At 42.0% G+C, this 18614-nt stretch overlaps 1 protein-coding gene across 1 annotated transcript in view; it reads left to right on the top strand.

The window, feature by feature from the left end:
* The window catches only part of GLI3 (GLI family zinc finger 3), a 325138-nt gene that overhangs the window by 25974 nt on the left and 280550 nt on the right, over positions 1-18614 (top strand). Inside the window, exon 2 of the mRNA XM_084857806.1 lies at positions 2298-2460. Within this exon, the coding sequence (XP_084713932.1) occupies positions 2337-2460 (124 nt within the window). The 5' untranslated portion in view covers positions 2298-2336. The remainder of the gene's footprint in view (positions 1-2297; positions 2461-18614) is intronic.

The raw sequence follows: 18614 nt of genomic DNA on the forward strand, positions 1-18614 counted from the left end.
CCGGCAACTCCCAAAAAAGTCCTACAACTCCCACCATGCTCCAACCAGCATGGCTAGCTGTGGCATGCTGGGAGTTGTAGGACTTTTTTCTATCTAAACATGCATAGGATTGTGTCCTAAAAGAGATAAAATGGAAGAATGGTGAGTACTAACAACCCCAAAACTAGATGGTGAGACACAGGACAACGATTCCTGTTCCCTTTGGGGATTTCCATTTTAGGGTTGTTTAGAGAAAGAGATCCTACTGTTACTAGTGATCACTCCTCATTCCCACCCCTTTTCTCTCTAGTTTTTCACAGGTGTGATACTCTAATAACCCTTTCTTAGAATTACATTTATAAAACAAACAAAATGAACTGTTTACGTGATCAGCCTTGAAGATATAATTCATTGTGGTGTAGCTGGACTGATGTAAATGTCGAAGTTTAAATATTTGGATTTACAGTCAAATGGATGATCAGTTCAGCTTCAGCAATATAGTTCCAAGCTAGGGGGAGATGGGTGGAAAGGAAGAGCTGGTGTTTTGCTAGATGCCTTTTATATTATTCACAGTTGAGGGGGGGATAACCAAATTTCTTGTAAAAGCTTAAGTTCCTTCCATGCCACTTGGAAGTAGCTCCCTTTGATTTACGTTATTTGTTTCCATTTAATGCATTCAAAGATATCAGCCTTAGGAATTAGAGGAGACAAAGAGCTAGAGAGTCAGTGTAGCGTAGTGGATAGAGTGCTGGATTTGGGCTAGGGAGGTGGTGGGCTCTCCCACACTGGAGGCATTCAAGACGAGGCTGGACAGCCATATGTCAGGAATGCTCTGACATGGATTCCTGCTTTGAGCAGGGAGTTGGACTCGATGGTCTTGTGGGCTCCTTCCAACCCTACTGTTCTATGATTCTATGACATCTAGGTTTGAATCCTTGGCCAAACATCTTGTGGATTTTGTCTAGGCCAGGGCAACTTGTGGCCCTCCAGATTGGCTGATGGGAGTTGTAGGCCAAGGCATCTGGAGGGTCACAAGTTGCCCTGGTTAATGCCAGTAGTCTTTAACTGCTGGGTCACAGCGTGAGCTAAGATGGGTCATGACAGCAGCACTTCCACCATACAAATGTAGGGTGAAAAATTAAGAGCCCCCCCCATACATGTTTGGGTTAAAAGTGGGTCATGAGCCTGAAGAGGTTGAAGACTACTGGTTAGACCAGGGAAGGGGAACTTCTGGCCTGTGGAGCCTTCCAGTCCGGCCCTTTGAAAAATTGCCCCCCTGCTGTATTTAGGCATTGAAAATGTCTCCATTAGTGCCAGTAGAGGTTTTTTGAAAGCCTAATTGCAGTGTGGGAGGGAGAGAGGGTGTGTGTGTGAGACAGAGGGAGAGAGAACACACTGTTTATGTGTTTGAATGGTGTGAATGGTGTGTGTGTGTGTGTGTGTGTGTGTGTGTGTCTGGATAAGCATGTGGGGGCTGCATGCCAGTGGTGGGGGTGGCCCTGCCCCCTTCTGTCATGTAGTCCTCAGGCAAAAAAGGTTTCCCAACCCTGATCGTAAGGCAGGGGACAAACTGAGTAAGTAAAGGAGTGAAATAAATTAAGCTCACTTGGTGAAATAGTGCTAGTCCAGGGGTGCAGAACTTCAGGCCCAGTGGGCAAATCCAGCCCTCCTGAAGCCCCAATCTGGCCCTCAAGGATTCCCCAGATGGTCATGTCCCCTTTCCCGGTTTTTGTGTAGTGATTTCCCCATTCCAAAAGGTTAGAATGGGGAAAAACTGCTTAGTTACAGGCAGTAAGAGCTTTAGGGTGCAATCCTATGCATGTCTAGACAAAAAAAAGTCCCATAACTCCCAGGATTCCCCAGCCAGCATGGCTAGCTGGATCATGCTGGGAGTTCCACTAATTTTTCTGTCTAAACAGGCAGGGGACTGCACCCTTAAGCTAAAATACACTGGTATTTTGCCTGCTCCCCTTTGCCTTTGACCCCATCCATAACTGAAATGCGGCTCTCCAAGAGCTCCTCTGAAATGGAATTTGGCCCTCAGACTGAAAGAGGTTCTGCACTCCTGTGCTAATCTCATTCTCAGCCAAACTTCCCACACTGAGCGGTTGTCTTAAGGTCTTAGCAGGAAGGATGGGAGACAATAAATTTAAGTTGATTTGATGAGCTTTGTGAGATGGCCTAGAGATTGCTAGTGCCAATATGCACCATGCTCTTCTTTGGGTGAGAAGTGTGGTAGTGGTGTTGTCTGGACTTTTTTCTTGCCTTTTTGTGTGTCTCTGTGTGTGGAGGTTTTATGGGTCTATTGTTTTATTCAGGTATTAGTGTGAAGAGAGCTGAAGTAATGAGAAGTCATCATGGAAGCCCAGTCCCATAGCTCTACCACGGGTGAGAAGAAAAAAGTTGAGAATTCCATAGTGAAATCCTCCGCTCGGACAGATGTCAGTGAGAAAGCTGTTGCCTCCAGCACAACATCCAATGGTGAGTAACAGCAGGGATTTACTGGCAGCCAAACCTGCAGTAATTTAATGTGTGCGCATTCCATGTGAATTGAGCTTTTGCACCTGGATTCAGCGTTTGTTCTGAGGAAAAACTAAAGCTAGAAAGTAAGTAAGCAAGAAGTGGGGGGGGGGAAGAGAAGAGAGGAATGGGAGTGTGTGTGAGTGTGATATAATGAGCCCTGTTCTGGCATCAAACCTTGTCTTTTTCTTCCAAATTATCCAATTTGAGTTGTAAATAGTGATGTTATTTATTATGGGAAGTTCCTGTTGTGGCATTTTGGAAAATAATCGTGATTAGCCTGGAAAGTATTCAAAACACTTTGCATTTTACCATGGAAATTGCTTACCCTAGTTAGATAATTGGTTACTACAAAAGAGACAAAAGTAGCCTTGTCAAAAATTAATGACAGGGTTTTCTTTTCTTCTTTAAAAATAAACTTGTCCATTATAAACATCTTCTCTCCTGAATGGACTCCTCCTGGATTTCTTTAGCCATTCAAGACAAAACAGTTAGCTTACAAAGAGAACATGCTCATTTTAAGAAATGCAAACATGTAGTTTTTAGAAGTTGACTTGGTTCCCTCCAGAGTGCCTTTGCTTGCTTGGTAATTTGACATGCACACTGTCTAAGCTTCCACCTATTCGTTCCCCCCTTTCCGGCTTAATTTAGAAAGACTGAGGTAATTGTTCAAAGCCCCTGTTGTAGTCCATTGAACCACCTTTGTTTCACAAAATAGCCAAAAAATCTGAACCTATGATTTCTGTCTGAGGTAGTTTAAGATGTAGTTTTAGAAATAAATGTAGCAACTTTTTTTCTAAAGAAGATAAGAGGAAAGGTCACTCCCTGTTCTGTTGTCCTAGGGTTTTCCTGTGGGCTCCTATCAGATCTCTGCATTCTATTTAAATCCTTCAAAGATAAATTGGGTGTCTCCTGTCATTTGGAATATGCCATATTCTCCTCCTTCTATGTGGAGTCGTACAACAGTATATCTAACATTAAAGCTTGGATCAAGACTAAACCTGCAATCCGATACATACTTACCTGGGAATAAGTTCCATTGAACTCTGTTGGACTTACTTCCCAGTAAACCTGCATAGGATTGCAGTGTAAGTTAGTCATGCTTTAATCCCATTGAAATCGGTTGAACAAATTAGTCATTACTAATTTAAGTTCCATTGATTTCAATTGGGCTAAAGCATGACTAACTTAATCTGGATATAACCCTAACCAGTGTGGTGTAGTGGTGAGAGTGTTGGGCTGGGAGCCGGGAGATCCAGGTTCTAGTCCCCACTCGGCCATGGAAGCTCACTGGGTGACTTCGGGCCAGTCACAGACTCTCAGCCCAGCCTACCTCACAGGGTTGTTGTGAGGATTAAATGGAGAGGAGGAGGATCATGTAAGCTGCCTTGGGTTCCTTGCAAGAGGGAAAAAGGCGGGATTTAAATGCAACAAATAAATAATAAATAAATAACCAGGTGTTTCACTTACAACATCAATAGCAGCGTCATGGAACCTGGAAGACTAACATGTTTATTGTAGCATACTTTTATTGGCCAGGGCCAACAGTTGCAAATATAGTATCAAGGTGTGCAAGCAAGAGCGTGTTTCCTTCCACTGATAATTGTAAACGTCTACTCTTCTGGGCATATTTGCTTGAATTTCATTTACGTCAGATAAACTTTCTGGCAAATGGCTGCAGTCCAGGGACCTGTGCATGCAGTGGACAACCACTGACGCCAATTATAGAAGTGGCTCAATGCAAACGTATGGGTGTCTTTACAGCTGTGTGGGAGCCCTCTTGGATTGCCTTCCTTGATCACGCCTCCATGTGTTTAGGGATGAGAAGCCAGTTATGCTCCTTAGACATCCCACCTCTTACATTTTCCTTACATCTTCATGGCCACCAGAGGGGTAGCAGGTGTTTGTGGCTAATTCTTAACAATTCTTGGCATGTACACAGTGCTTTTTGAGTGTTCAAAGTACTTTATGTACATAATCTCCATAATCTTTATGATAACTCTGCAAGATAGGTCAGTTAGATATTACTGATAGGGATGGTGTTGTTACCTGAGACACATATTATGTTCGTGGTCGAAGTGAGATTTGAACCAGGGAGTCTTAGTTTCTACACCATGTTCACACAGTGTGTTAAGTCCATGTTCTAGTAGCCTGCAGTATCAGGTTGATATATTAGAGGCTGGTAAACGAGGATGGGGCATTTACTGCCAACCTTACAAATGGGTTTGCACAGTCAGAAATAAAGAGATTTGGCAGGTAGGCCCTTAAAACGAGGGCCAATTCACATGGTGCTTTTTATTTAAGGTAAAGTCATCATAGAAGGATTTTACCCTGTCCGTTTCATGCAATGAATATTTCTTAGGCATGCGCCCACATACAGAGACAGCTGGTGTTTATCATGTTGGAGATCCTGTTAGCTGTCAAGCCTTTCCCCAGTTCAGCCCGCCCACTTCTCAGGCATGTGGTCCCCATGTGTTTGCATACAGGAGTCCTCCTTTCAGACACCAAAGAAGAGGCAGGGTATATATCCTGTGATAATGGGGGGACCACTTTTTTCTGTAACATGTGAAACAGTCCCTAGTAATATGAGAAAGGTACCTGTCGGAGTGGGGAACAGAAGAACGGTTTCCAGATTGAGCCCTTTCATTCACCTTTCATACACATTCACAGTAAAATCCTATAGGTATCTCCTCAGAAGTAAGCCTCATTATGTTCAATGGGATTTCCCCCCCAGTAGGTGTGTAGAGGATTGCAGCTTTGAAATATGCATCTTAACTCCTTAGCAAGTGTAACTTAATAGTTATTTAAGTTGTTGGTTGGGATCCTAAGAAATGTCAAACTATTTTTAGGAGCCCAGTCTACATGGCAAACTGCTTTTGAAATGGAGGAAGTTTTACAATCAGTTTGTGATATAGCATGTCGGTTCTTAAAAGACAAAAGTAAAAGATACTGCAAGGGTTGTGCAAGACCTTTAGCCGGTCTTTGGATCTTGGCCAAATATACTTATTTTGATTTACAGAAACTAAAGTTTGGAGTTGCTGGTTATAAATTTCCCTTAGGAATATAATTTTGTACATATTGGCCAAAAATCTCATATAGCAGCATGCCTGAAGGCATACGTAAAGGTCCTAGTGGGTGTACTCAGCTCCAGTTATGTCAGACACCTGTGTAATCAGGAATGTGGTTAACAGCTATATTAATTACCTTTGGGGAGGTGTGAATTTAAATTCATTAATGCATATATAGTAGCCCCAGACTCTCAGAGGAAAAATGATTTATACAAGTAAAACACTAATATAAAAGTGTTGGAAACGTAATTTGAATTAACCCGCACAATGTGTACTCTTTTTCCTGCAGCAAGGCAGAAATGTCATGCCAGTTTTGGGACTTACCCCAGCTTCAAACAAATGAAGAAGTTAATCAGATGATAGTATTTGTAAATAAAAAAATATGTCAAAGTATTTATTTATTTATTATACTTCTTGGCTGCCTTTCAGGGCAGAAGCCCTCCGAAGGCGGCTTATAGCAATAAAATACATAGTTCTAGCAGCCAGCATTGCATTTTGAGGTGGGTGAAACAACCTCATTTTCCCCTGGTTCAGAATAGCGTTGAGCTGCACATATTTCTTATATGGGGGAGCAATTCCTACTGGCTGTGATTAGACTGGGCAGTCAGACACCTGGGATTATATAATGGCAGAGTGGGCCCCCCAAATATGTAGGTAGAACACAACCCAAAGTAAAGCACATACTTAAATCCCTTCCGCTGAAATCAAAGGGATCTAAAAGTGTTTTGCTGATGTGTGCCCATAGTTTGCTCCCCATAGTTGATGAATAGGGTAACAAGCTTTAATCGGTGGGCAGAACAATCCTAATGTGGTGTTGGTGTGGGGGGAAGAATCTGTAGTAGTTGCTTCTCCACATCCAGAGCCCTGCTGGCTTGCTGCATCCTGGGAGGGAAGTGTGCGCGTGTGTGTTGTGTAGGGGGGATGGCTTCTTTTTTCTTTTAACCTTTTTTTCCTCCTTCCTTTGACTCCAATGGGAGGGAAATTACTACCCCAACTTCAGGGGCATTTCTTGGTTCTGGGCCCAATTCTGGAGAATGTCAGGTGAGGAGGCTTAGGATCCTGCAGATCCATTGCCTCCCAGAGACACTCCTGGAATGCCCCCTTTCTAGCCTTGCTGGGTACAGCAACAGCAGTGGAACTTCCTGCTGTTGCACTGGGAAGGTTTCCGGCAGGCACAGATGGATGTCTGCAGCATCCTATGGCTTCTTGGATCTTGCCCCAGAGAACATAGGATTGCTCCCTTAATTTGTGGATAACTAAACGCTATAGTTGAACCCTGGGTACCTATTCTAACTGGTGGGACTTTGGGATGAGGGCATACCAGTTCATTTGTTTTTGATGTGTTACTCTATTGTTGTTGTTCAGTCGTTCAGTCATGTCCGACTCTTCGTGACCCCATGGACCATAGCACGCCAGGCCTTCCTGTCCTGCGCTCTCTCCCGGAGCGTGCTCAAAGATGGTTTTACTCTCTAACTGTGAGCACAGCTTTTGTTTATTAATTGTCCATCATCCCTTTGCATATATTGCAAAAAAAAAGATGTATATTGTGGTTTTGATTTTATGCACATTTATTTACATTTAATAAATTTGCAATCCTATTGTTCCCAGACAGTGTCTGGGGAGCCCTAGGATCCTGCCAATCTCTTTCTCCATGGCTGTAGACAGAGCTGCAGCTGCAGAGGAGGAGATCTGATCATGGATCTTCCCCTTTCAGCCACCGTGGAACTTTCTGTGATGGCTCATTTTCCAAGGTCACTGCTGCTGGTAGATCTGCTCTACCACTCCACGCTGGATTCCTTTGTTTTCCTCATATAGGATCCCGTAAGGTAGCCTTCCTCAACCTTGTGCCTTCCAGATGTTTTGGACTCCAACTCCCAGCTTTCCTTATCATTGGCTTTGCTGGCTTTGGCTGATGGGAGCTGAAGACCAAATCATCTGGATGTTGCCTTGTTGGGGAAGGCTGCTGTGCCATCAGAGTTTTGGTGTTTGGAAGCCAGAGTAGGACAGAGTGTTACCTTATGGGAACTGCTGTTACATGAACAAGGTCCCTCCTTTTATATTTTCACAATGCTCTGAAATGAAATTTCTGTCTTGCAGTGTGATTCTTTTCTGTAATATTGGCGTTGTTACTAATGGGTGATTTTTGCTAACTGATAAAATACACCTTATGCAAACGTATAGGGCTTTTTTGTGTTTTGTTCAAACAAACAAACAAACAAACAAATTGTAGCTATTTACTGGAAAGTAAATGTTGGTCACCCGAAATGTTTCTGATTTCTGTTTCATAGATTTAAAAAAAACAAAGAAACAAGGTAAGGTTGTTCTGAATGTGCTAAATAACTATTGGTGTGTTTGCCAAATAAGTCCCTGCATGCATCTTTCAGCCATACCTGCATCACCTCATAAACCTGTCTGGATTTTTAAACAGTGTTCTTCTTCTCTGGACAGAGCACATTCATTAGCAGAGTTTGCAGGGTAATATATTACTTGAGCGGCAGCTGTCCAATGGCTCCACTACTTTCTGAAAAGGCATGACTGGTGAAACAGGTTGAAATCCTCATAGGGTCTTATGCAGAACTTCTAACCATGCAGGGAAAATGTCCTCTTTTTTCAAAGGTAGCATTTCGAGCTATTTGAAGGGATGAGATGGCTGCTAGCTTAGATGGCATGAAAAAGGATTACACACATTTATGGAGGATTGGTGTATCAATGGCTATTAGCCATTACAGTTAAATGGAACCCCAGTGTTCAGAGGCACTATGACCCAAAGCACACATTACTGTTTTTCCAGAGGAAGTGCAGAGACCCAGATGGGGAACCTAGCGTGGGATTAGGGCATCTTTATATTGCACCTGCAATTTATATTAATGATCCATCCTTCCTTTGGCCAGAGCTCGCTGCTGGCACCCAGACCGAACTGCTGTCTGGCATTTCTCAACTTGTTCTGGGTTTGAATCTGGACACCAAACAGCTCCTGCACCAATCTCCCAAACAGCTCTTTAAATTCCCAAGAGGATCATCCTTAGGGATAACTGATAAGAGCATACCTCTCTGAAACATTTGAGAGCATGGGCAGCCCTCGAGATCGCAGCCAGTATGAGCAGTAGTCAGGTGAATGAGATTCTGTGAGTAATGAGTATCCTGAGTGTGTGCGTTTCTCATCCACATAAACCTTTTAATACCCTGGAGTTCCAGTTTCCCAAAAATCTGTGTACGCCAAATGTTATGCCCTTATAGAATATTGGCATTGCACTTGGCTAACCACAAACTAACCTCTAGGGTTAAAAAAGCACTGGAAGTGTTCAGAAGCTGCCAACATTTCCATTATAAAATCTTAATTTCAGCTCCTCAGCCATTAAAATCTGCTCCAGGCTGAAACTTGTATAAAAGAATGAATGCTGGCATTGGTTAGAAGTTTGAAAACACGCACACACAAATTTGTCATTTTTTCATTAAAAAATAATAATGAAAGCATGCTTACATTTTTTTTAAGTCACCCCTAGTGATAGTGGCAAGACATTAAAGCTCCCTTATTGAAATTTGAAAGAATGTTTGCAGATTAGTGTTCTTGCTCATGTTTACTTGTTTTTTGCTTTTTAATTTTAAAAATTTCCAGCTGGAAGAATGTTTGGGACTAGGGAGTGTCCCAAGAAAAATATTATTGGAGACTCCCATGAACACAAATCTTGTTGCTTTAAGTTAGATGGAGGGGAAAGTGTGCTTATTTTGAGATTTAATAGCCTGGTTTCTCAGACCTGTTTGCATGTATAGCAAGCTACGCACCTGGTACTAAGGGGCAAATATTGCCATGCTTGACAGATATCTTGATGGCATGGACACAGAGGTTGTCGACTGGTGAATGGGACTGATGTGAGAGAGGGGAGGAAGGGGCCAAGGAAAAGAAGGGTAGGGCATAGTCAGCTAGAAAGGAAAGTCAGGGCTGCCCTTTACTTGGGATGGGTCATAAATCCATTTGGTTTGCATTTCAGTGTGAACTTGCCAAATTTGCAGTTCCCAAAATTGTACATGAATCAGAATGCAGTTAGACATTGAAATACATACATTCGTGATGCTGTTTGAAAAAAGAAAGCATACAAAAATACATACCTTTTGAAAACAGTGTGTTTTCAATTTCAATTTACAATTTACAATTTCAAAATTGTATATATTTGGAAAAACATGTACAACAATGCTTTCTTCCATGGAAGAATCACTTGGAAAAATGCATATATTTGAAAATGTGTGCATAAAAATGTGTACATTAGAAAAAATGCATACAATGCATTGTGCATTTTGAAAAAGGGGCACAAAAACAAGTTTAATTTTTTGTGCAGACTAAAAACAAAATTGCAATTGGATGTGGAAAATGGACGGAATGAACTTAGCAGTGAGAAAGTGAGAACCTCAGTGAAGTAGAGCTTGATCATTTTACCCATTCCTTGTCTTCACCGTCTTTCCCCCTCCCCCTGCTTGGCTACAACCCATCTTTATTATCATGTTTTCCTACACATTGCTTTTTATGTAATCATATTTATTTTATCTGTGTTTTCATATTTATTGGTGCAACGTTTGGCCACAGGTTCAATGATCTGTTATGCCTATTTTCATAATACGCAAAGTACTCACTTTCCTTAATATTACCACAAATGGGAGCAAGGGTCACAGGCTTACAACCCCACTTTACAAACCGGAATTTTTAAAACATTTTTTCATAGTGAGAACCTTCCTTGTGACCCAGCAAAACTTTTTTTCATCATTGCTGTCATGATGAAATGATGTTTTTCTCATATCTATAGGGCAGAGCATGTGGCTCAGTGGTAGAGCACATGCTTTGCACGCAGAAGGCTCCAGGTTCAATCCCTGGCATCTCCAGGTAGGGCTGTAAAAATTCCTGCTTGAAATCCTGGATATAGTCAGTGTTTGACAATACAGGGCTTGATGGTCTGACACTGATACAATGATATTGACAATGACGTTGATATGAGGCAGCTTCCTGTGTCCCTACCTTCTTACCATTTTGTGCATTTTGCCGCAAAACTTACTAATTTAGACAAGATAGAGGTTGATAAACTAACACCACATTTACAGGGTTCTAGATGAACCATAACAGCACATCACCAGTGTGACATTTCCGGGGAATTAGCTAAGAAAAACCTGATTCTTGTTGGCACGTTGCACAAAAACAAATCAGAAATTTCACCAGCATTCCTTGCCCACCAGTCCAGACACGTGAACAGCAGCATTTGTGGGTTTCAAAACAATCTGACACTTGTTAGATATGAACCAAAGAAATGACCGTGATTCTTTTCTCTTCAGTGCATAAAGATGTAACAATCTCAGACAACAAATCCAAACCTGCAGTCATTCATTATTATAACAAGAGTAAAGCTGGCATAGAAACTGGTGACCAGATAGCCCTCGCATTTCCAAACACATTAATTATTATAAACATTCATATGCTGCCCCATAACAGAAAGTTATCTGAGCAGCTTACAGTAAATATAAAAGCAGACGATGGCTGATGGTGTTTTTTCAAATATAGCAAACATTGCTCTTTTAAATTAGTGAAAAGAAACAAATGCATCTGTGTAATCTCGGATGAGAATTCTCTTTTAATTCAAGATCTTGTTCTCTGTACATGCGTTTTTGCGCAATATCAAACTGCATTTGGGAGCTGTAATCTGGAATCTCATAATGCGTCATGACATCATGCGTCACCACATTATGTACCCTTCCTGATTGGTTATTTCCTTGTGGCCCTTCTATGTAATGTTTACTTGCCATTGTTGATCGGTATATGAAGGGGATCTCTCTCTCTCTCTCTCTCTCTCTCTCTCTCTCTCTCTCTCTCTGGAAGTGCATAAAACCTATGTGGCTGTTCCTTCAAATGTGATTGATCTGTACTAGAAAGAGTTCCAATGGCAACCTTTCCCTAAAGGGTTAAAGGGACACCATCACCTTGTAACAGTCTTTGTATGTTTCCCATGCATTGTGCTTCTTTGCCCAAGCATTGAAAGCTTTTAAAGAAAAATTAGCACAGCTGCACCCATATTCTCCAGTTCTGATTGGGGAAATGCTGCCTCTCTCCCCAGTTAAAATGTTGCAAACTCTAGGTATTATCTGAGAACCTCTTCAGTTGTTTGACAGACAAGTACTTCTTTTCATTTGGGTATGTTTTGTCTAGATTTTGACCCATGAACTCATTCTAGCGTAATCTGATATTCCTTATTATCCTATTATTCTGCCTTAAAGGAAGAAAAAAGAAAGAAAGAAGGATAATTATAAACATATGTAGGTTGTGGCCTTTGACTACCTTTATCGGAATCAGATAGTTATTGGGAACATATTTTAATGTGATAGAAAGCAGAAATTGCTATCTTAATGATGAAGTAATTTGAAACCAAGCCTGATAGATGAATAAAGGAGAGGAAGATCATTTGTACATTTTGGTCTTTTAAGTAGAGAAGCCATGTTGAGGGGTGGATGAAAACATTAGCAAAGCTTTGCTTCACAGAAAACACATTTCCTGTCCTTTGCTTATATTCTTACAATTCTTGCTTTTAAGCACACTGCAGGATAGGTATTAACCACATTACTCATTTTTGAGGGGCTCCTAGTTGAAGTAAGGTATTTGGTGGCCTGGTGAGATGTCAGAGTTCAAAGGAGGTTGCTAGTTATCAAATATTTTCCTGTGGTGTTGATGGGTCTAAATCAACTATAGTCCTGTAGTTACTAGGGCCCAGACCAGGCATTTGTCTGCATATGAACAGCCTACACGTAACAGTTTACATGTGGTGGACAAGGGGCTAGGCTTTAGCATCAGACTTGCATGCCACTGCACAGAGGAAGTCACATTGGGCATCGTGAATATGGATGTACATGCAGTCGATCCTTTTCCTCTCCAAAAGAAATGGCAGGAATGTGTAAATTAGGTGCATTTTGTCTGCATTTCCCTTGGTGCATGTATGCTCTTGGATTCCTGAGCAGGGGGTTGGACTCGATGGCCTTGTAGGCCCCTTCCAACCCTACTATTCTATGATTCTATCTATGATTCTATGGCTGCATCACACATTCTGTTTAGCGTAGGGGGTGTGTACACAATCTTGAGGCCTGCATCTTTGTCAGCATTGCTAATGTACGTATATTGACTTTCGGAACTTGAGGTGTTCTAGGCCTGAGCCAGACATGCATGAGGCTTTTGCTGAAAATGGCAGCAGCATGTCTAGTTCTCCCTCTGCATCTCACCTACCTCCTGACATCGTGCATTTGCTAGTAGCAGGCAGTGATGTGGAAAAACAAGCACTCTGGTGTCAGGATGCAGATAAGTTTGTACTAGATATTATTGATGTGGATGGAAGTACTAGGGGGTAGGGTTTTTTGGGGGTGGTAAGGCAACTATGTATATCATAACTTCTAGTTCTAGCCTTATTATCTGAGTGAGATAGTATGATGGTTCTCCCCCCCCCCCCCCAAGCATTCTGGATCATACGAATTGTATAATTTGTTTTAAAATTTTCCAGATTCTGTAGAGGTAGTTCATGCTTTGGACTTGCTCATTACCTTACTAGGCAACAGTGTTTCACTTAATATAATGTAATGTTCACTCTGTGAAATGGTCATAGTTATGGAGGAGACCAAGTAGAAGTTTGAGTGCATAGTACTTCAAATCTAGTGTGAGTATGGGTTGTCCTGCATCATTCAGGCTCTGACCTTCAGTATATAATGTAAAATGATACACATTCCTTGGCATTGGTGCAATTGTGATTGAAACTTGGAGGATGAGGCCCCTTTTACTTGCATGTGAGACAATGGGACATCTGCTTCATTCCCAAGAGGACACTGAGGAACCACTGAGTCACTCCTCATCCACTCAGCAAGCTATTCCTAAATTATTAGAATCCTTCTTCCTGGCCTTGAACAGCAAGTATTAAAGGGCATCACCCTCAAATATGGGAATATTTCCAGGAGTAGGAGTAGCTTAGTGGATATTGAAATAGCATATCCAAGCCAGCATATGCTAGCAGTAGGGTTGCCTCCATAACAGTGACTAAGAGCAGGCCTAGTAGAGAATGCTGCTGTGCAGATTTTGAGGAGAGCATTAGAGGCCCCTGGCAAAGCTGCAGCTGTTGTTTACAGTTTTGCTCTTTATGACAACCATAAACCAAGTTTGGAAATTCCAAGACTCCAAAATTCTGTGAGAATTTTGGCTTTTCTGTAACAAGGTTGTTGTCACCAACTGCAGTTCCAGTGACTTTGTAATGCTTTACCAACGGGATCGGCTTCCATTCAGCAATGATCCCAGGCGAAGCCAACTCAGAAGAGTGAGGATTTCTTAATGATCTTTCACCACTGCATCACCAAGATAGCAAAGCTTTATTTTGGCCTTGTTATAGGGAGTAATATGGCAATAATATAATTGTCAGTCGAATAGGCTGTTGCTGTTAAAAGCATCAGCGAGCTGAAAATTTAGCATTATGCATTCTCTCCTCTCACAAAGGTAGTTTGTAGCTGGCTGCTCATAGGAACATAAGCTCTTTGAACTGTTTGTGGGCCAAGTTCTGACAGCTTTTGGCTCTGTAATTGTACAGACTTGTTCAACAAGTTAATTGGTGAATACTTGTTAAACTGCTTAATGGTGCTATAACTGGCATGCAACTTTTATTAGTTGCTCTCTAATAAAAGATGTATTAGAGGTATTCTGTATTTTTTTTTCTGTTCAAGGCTATTTACAGAATTGTTCCATCATTTTGTATAATACCGGAAGGATGTAAATCAAGCATGACAAATTGTATTGCCCATAACCCATTCAAATCCATTGATTGGGCTTCAGCACTCTTGTCTCTATGCTGGGTTTTCAGCCATTGTGTTTTGATATCGGCAGTTCTGCCATGTAAGGTTAATCACTGTTCTGCTCACTTTACAAATGGGAAATTGGATCAGGGACTTGCTCAAGGCCACACTGAAACTGGCAGAATTAGGATCTGAACCCAGATACAGGTCAAGGTCTCTATCCACACATACTTATTGGCTGGATTCATACAGGATCCCACGCTAGCAACTGTCTGAACTGCTCTACATTTTAAGTAGCACCTTTGCCAGACATGCGGATTTACTTCTTAATCAAGTAGCCACTTCTGTGTAATTCTCCACTGTACCACTATCTAGACCTTTAAGAGAAGATGTGAAATTTGTCCACAGTAGAGTGGTGTGTGTGTGTGTGTGTGTATGTACGTGCACGCGTGACCAGAACAGAGGAGGCAATAAAGATAGACATATATAAGGTTAGTTCATTCATTATGCTGAGTAGCTTATTTAGTGCCTGGCTGTTATACTAAACAAACTTGGGGGCGCTCCCTTGTCACATGACAGTTGATTTAGTGGCAGTCTTCTCTGTTGTCAGGAAATGTGAGGAAATTACTAGACTACCCAGCATGTGTATCAGAATATCTGTATTCTCTCTGTGGGCAAGGGTTTTGAAAAAAAAGCAGGAGTTTGTCGTATGGCCTAGAGAGGCAAGCTGTGGATCCCCTGGCTAAGGTGGCTAAGGTGGTTTAAGACCTTTAGCTCCTTTAAGCCAGCATTGCAAGAGAGGGTGTGGTGCATACAAGCATACATGCAAATCAGAGTTGCTATGATGTTGGACCCAGATCCAGTCATTCTTAAAGTAGACTCACTGAAATTAACAGGACAAATAAGTAATGACTAACTTGGGTCCCATTGGTTTCAATGGATTGACTCTGTTGTTCAGTCGTTAAGTCGTGTCCGACTCTTCATGACCCCATGGACCATAGCACGGCAGGCCTTCCTGTCCTCCACTCTCTCCCAGAGTGTGCTCAAGTTCATATTCATTGCATCAGTGATGCTATCTAGCCATTTCATCCTCTGCCGTCCTCTTCTCCTTTTGCCTTCAATCTTTCCCAGCATCAGGGTCTTTTCCAGAGAGTTTTCTCTTCACATTAGGTGGCCAAAATATTGGAGCTTCAGCTTCAGTATCTGTCCTTCCAATGAGCAGTCAGGGTTGATTTCCTTTAGGATTGACTGATTTGACCTCCTTGCAGTCTTGAAGACTTGTAAGAGTCTTCTCCAGCACCACAGTTCAAAAGCATCGATTCTTCGGCGCTCAGCCTTCCTTATAGTCCAGCTCTCACAGCCATACGTTGCTACTGGGAAAACCATAGCTTTGATTAGACGGACCTTTGTCGGCAAGGTGATGTCTCTGCTTCTTACTATGCTGTCTAGGTTGGCCATAGCTTTCCTCCCAAGGAGCAAGCGTCTTTCAATTTCATGGCTACAGTCACCGTCTGCAGTGATTTTGGAGCCCAAGAAAATAAAATCTGTCACTGCTTCCATTTCTTCCCCTTCTATATGCCAGGAAGTGATGGGGCCAGATGCCATGATCTTAGTTTTTTTAATGTTGAGTTTCAGATTTAGTCATACCTAGAGTCGATCCCCCCTTCATGGATCACTGCCTTGTTGTGGTGAAGGGGCTTGTGTAACTCAGTGAAGCCATAAGCTATGCTGTGCAGGGCCACCCAAGATGGACAGGCCATGGTGGAGAGTTCTGACAAAATGTGGTCCACTGGAGAAGGAAATGGCAACCCACTCCAGTATTCTTGCCAAGAAAACCCCATGGAACGTATCACAAGGCTAAAAGATATGACGCCGGAAGATGAGCCTCTCAGGTCGGAAGTTGTCCAATATACTACTGGGGAAGAGCAGAGGGAGTTTCCAAGTAGCACCAGAAAGAGTGAAGCAGCTGGGCCAAAGCCGAAAGGACATTCAGCTGTGGATGTGTCTGGTGGTGAAAAGAAAATCCGATGCTGTAAAGAACAATAGGATCGACTCTAGGTATGACTAAATCTGGATCCAACCCGTGGTCTTGTCTCCCACAACTTACGTCTGGCTTCCTCCACTTTGGTATTGGTCAGATAATTTAACATTGATTCATTACTGTGTCTTAACCCCTTCCCCAGCTGAGTTATCTGCCCTTTTCGTTTTTTAAAAAAGAGTCAAAGGTACATTTGTTCAATTAAATGCACATTCTCCCCCTCCCCACCCCCTAAAAAATAAAAGCAGAATCAGTTTTAAAAAATGTTGAAAAACTGCTTCATGGAAAAAGAGGTTAGAAACCTGCTGGAAACATCAGCACAATTTACAGCCAGCTTGTGCTGTAAATACACAGAGAGCCAGTTTCCCCTGACCTCAACTGGGGAGTGAAGAGTGAACATCTAAAGGAATGTGGTGAATGCCCTTCTGTAGCAAGCTCACTGCTCAGGAGAGGGCTGATAGCTTCATGGTAGAGCACAGAAGGTCCCAAGTTCAATCCCTGGCATGTCACATAAAAAAAAAAGATCAAGGTGATGGAAAAGCCCTCTGCCTGAAAACCTGGAATAGAGCTGCCCCGGGGGGTGGGGTGGGGGCAGGTTGTCAACTGGGGCAGTTGATTTTGGCTCTGGCCCTGCCTCATTGCTCACCAGAATTCTTGGTATTTTATTCAATTTTTTCATTAAAAACTGCATTACAGTGTGAGATGATACTGAATTTCAACATGTAATTGTGATGTAATGTGACCCGTCTCAGACCACGATGAAGAAAGTATTTACATAGTTGTCTGTGGAACAGAATAGATACTCATTTGAGGCCGAAGTGGTTGTTTAAAGCATTAATGTGTATACAGTCTGGTAAAGAAATATATTATTTGTACATAACTGTGTGGATCCTTGTAGGGAGCAGCAATAGGGCCTCCAACGTTCATTCATTTCATTTCATTTCATTCCATTTCATTTCTATACCTCCCAATAGCCAAACATCACACCTGCCCCACAAACTCTCTTGGTGGCCTTGCCCTGAAGAGCCACTGTGAGGCAGAGTAGATAATACTGGAATAGGTGGATAAACAACCTGGCGCAGTATGATCCTGTGCTCAAATTATATAGTTCTGTAAGCACCCATAGAGTAGCAGAATATTTTCAGCGCAATCCGAAAACTATTTAGAAGCAGCTAGTCCTGCTGATTTCAGTGGGTCTTGCTTCTTTGAAACTATGCCTAGGTTTGCAGCCAAAATGTGTTGGACGAGGAATGATAAGCTTTTATTATCACTATACTTATTTTGACATCGGAGAGAAACTTACTTTTGTTTATACTCTGGTCAGAACTTTTGAAACATGACAACTCAGACCATGACCAAGATTTTACTTCACGTTTGTTATGTTTTGAAAACTTTACCCTTTACATATGGATAACATTTTCAAGACACACTCTTAGACAAGCATACATGAAAGCGTAGACTTTAAAAAGGATTGTATTGAGGGAGTTGTTTTTAAAAAAAATGGATGTGCATTGTGAGGGGTTGTGCAGGGTAGAAAAAATGTTGCAAATTGAATTGATTGACACCAGTGAAGTTTGCATTTTCCTTCCAGAGCAACCAGTGTAATTTTAACTTTGCAAGACCATGTGGCTATTCTAAAATTTCTCTCTTTCTCTTTTCCTTGCACGAAGTATTGTACAAAAGTGTGTGTCTCTGTCCACATGAGCCCTTCTGTTTTTCCCCCTTTCCTGTCCCTCTTCCTCCTTTCCTCTCATGTACATGCTTTCTCTCTCTCTCCCTCTCTCTCTTTGCAGAAAGTTGAGTTCCATCCCAATTATTAAATCTTTGGAGACCATTCCCACATGGTTCTGTAAATGGTAGCTTCATCCTGAGTTCTTTCATCTCTTTTCCTGCTCTCCTGGCTTGACAGTTGAAAAGGTCTGACTGCGCCACACAATGGTTTGATTGGTTTCTCTAGGGGAGGCTTTTCCCTGCCTCATCATTCGCCAGGCAGGTGGACCAGAAAGTCTCTTGATTCTTTTGTTGCCTCTCAAAGTCCGAGGTCTTTGACTGAATAAATCCTCCGTCATGGGATAATTTTCTAAAAGAAGACTGAAAGATGTGAGAAAAAAAGCCTCACTACTTGGGTGCTGAATTAATGAAATAACTGGCCCTTGGAGTTTGCAATTGAAAAATCACCAGGAATGCAATGGGTGGAGACAGACTTCAGAATGTGAGTC

Source organism: Heloderma suspectum, chromosome 5 (genome assembly GCF_057233095.1).
Source record: "Heloderma suspectum isolate Gila_16-S chromosome 5, 16-S_ref, whole genome shotgun sequence".
Classification (NCBI taxonomy): Eukaryota; Metazoa; Chordata; class Lepidosauria; order Squamata; family Helodermatidae; genus Heloderma; species Heloderma suspectum.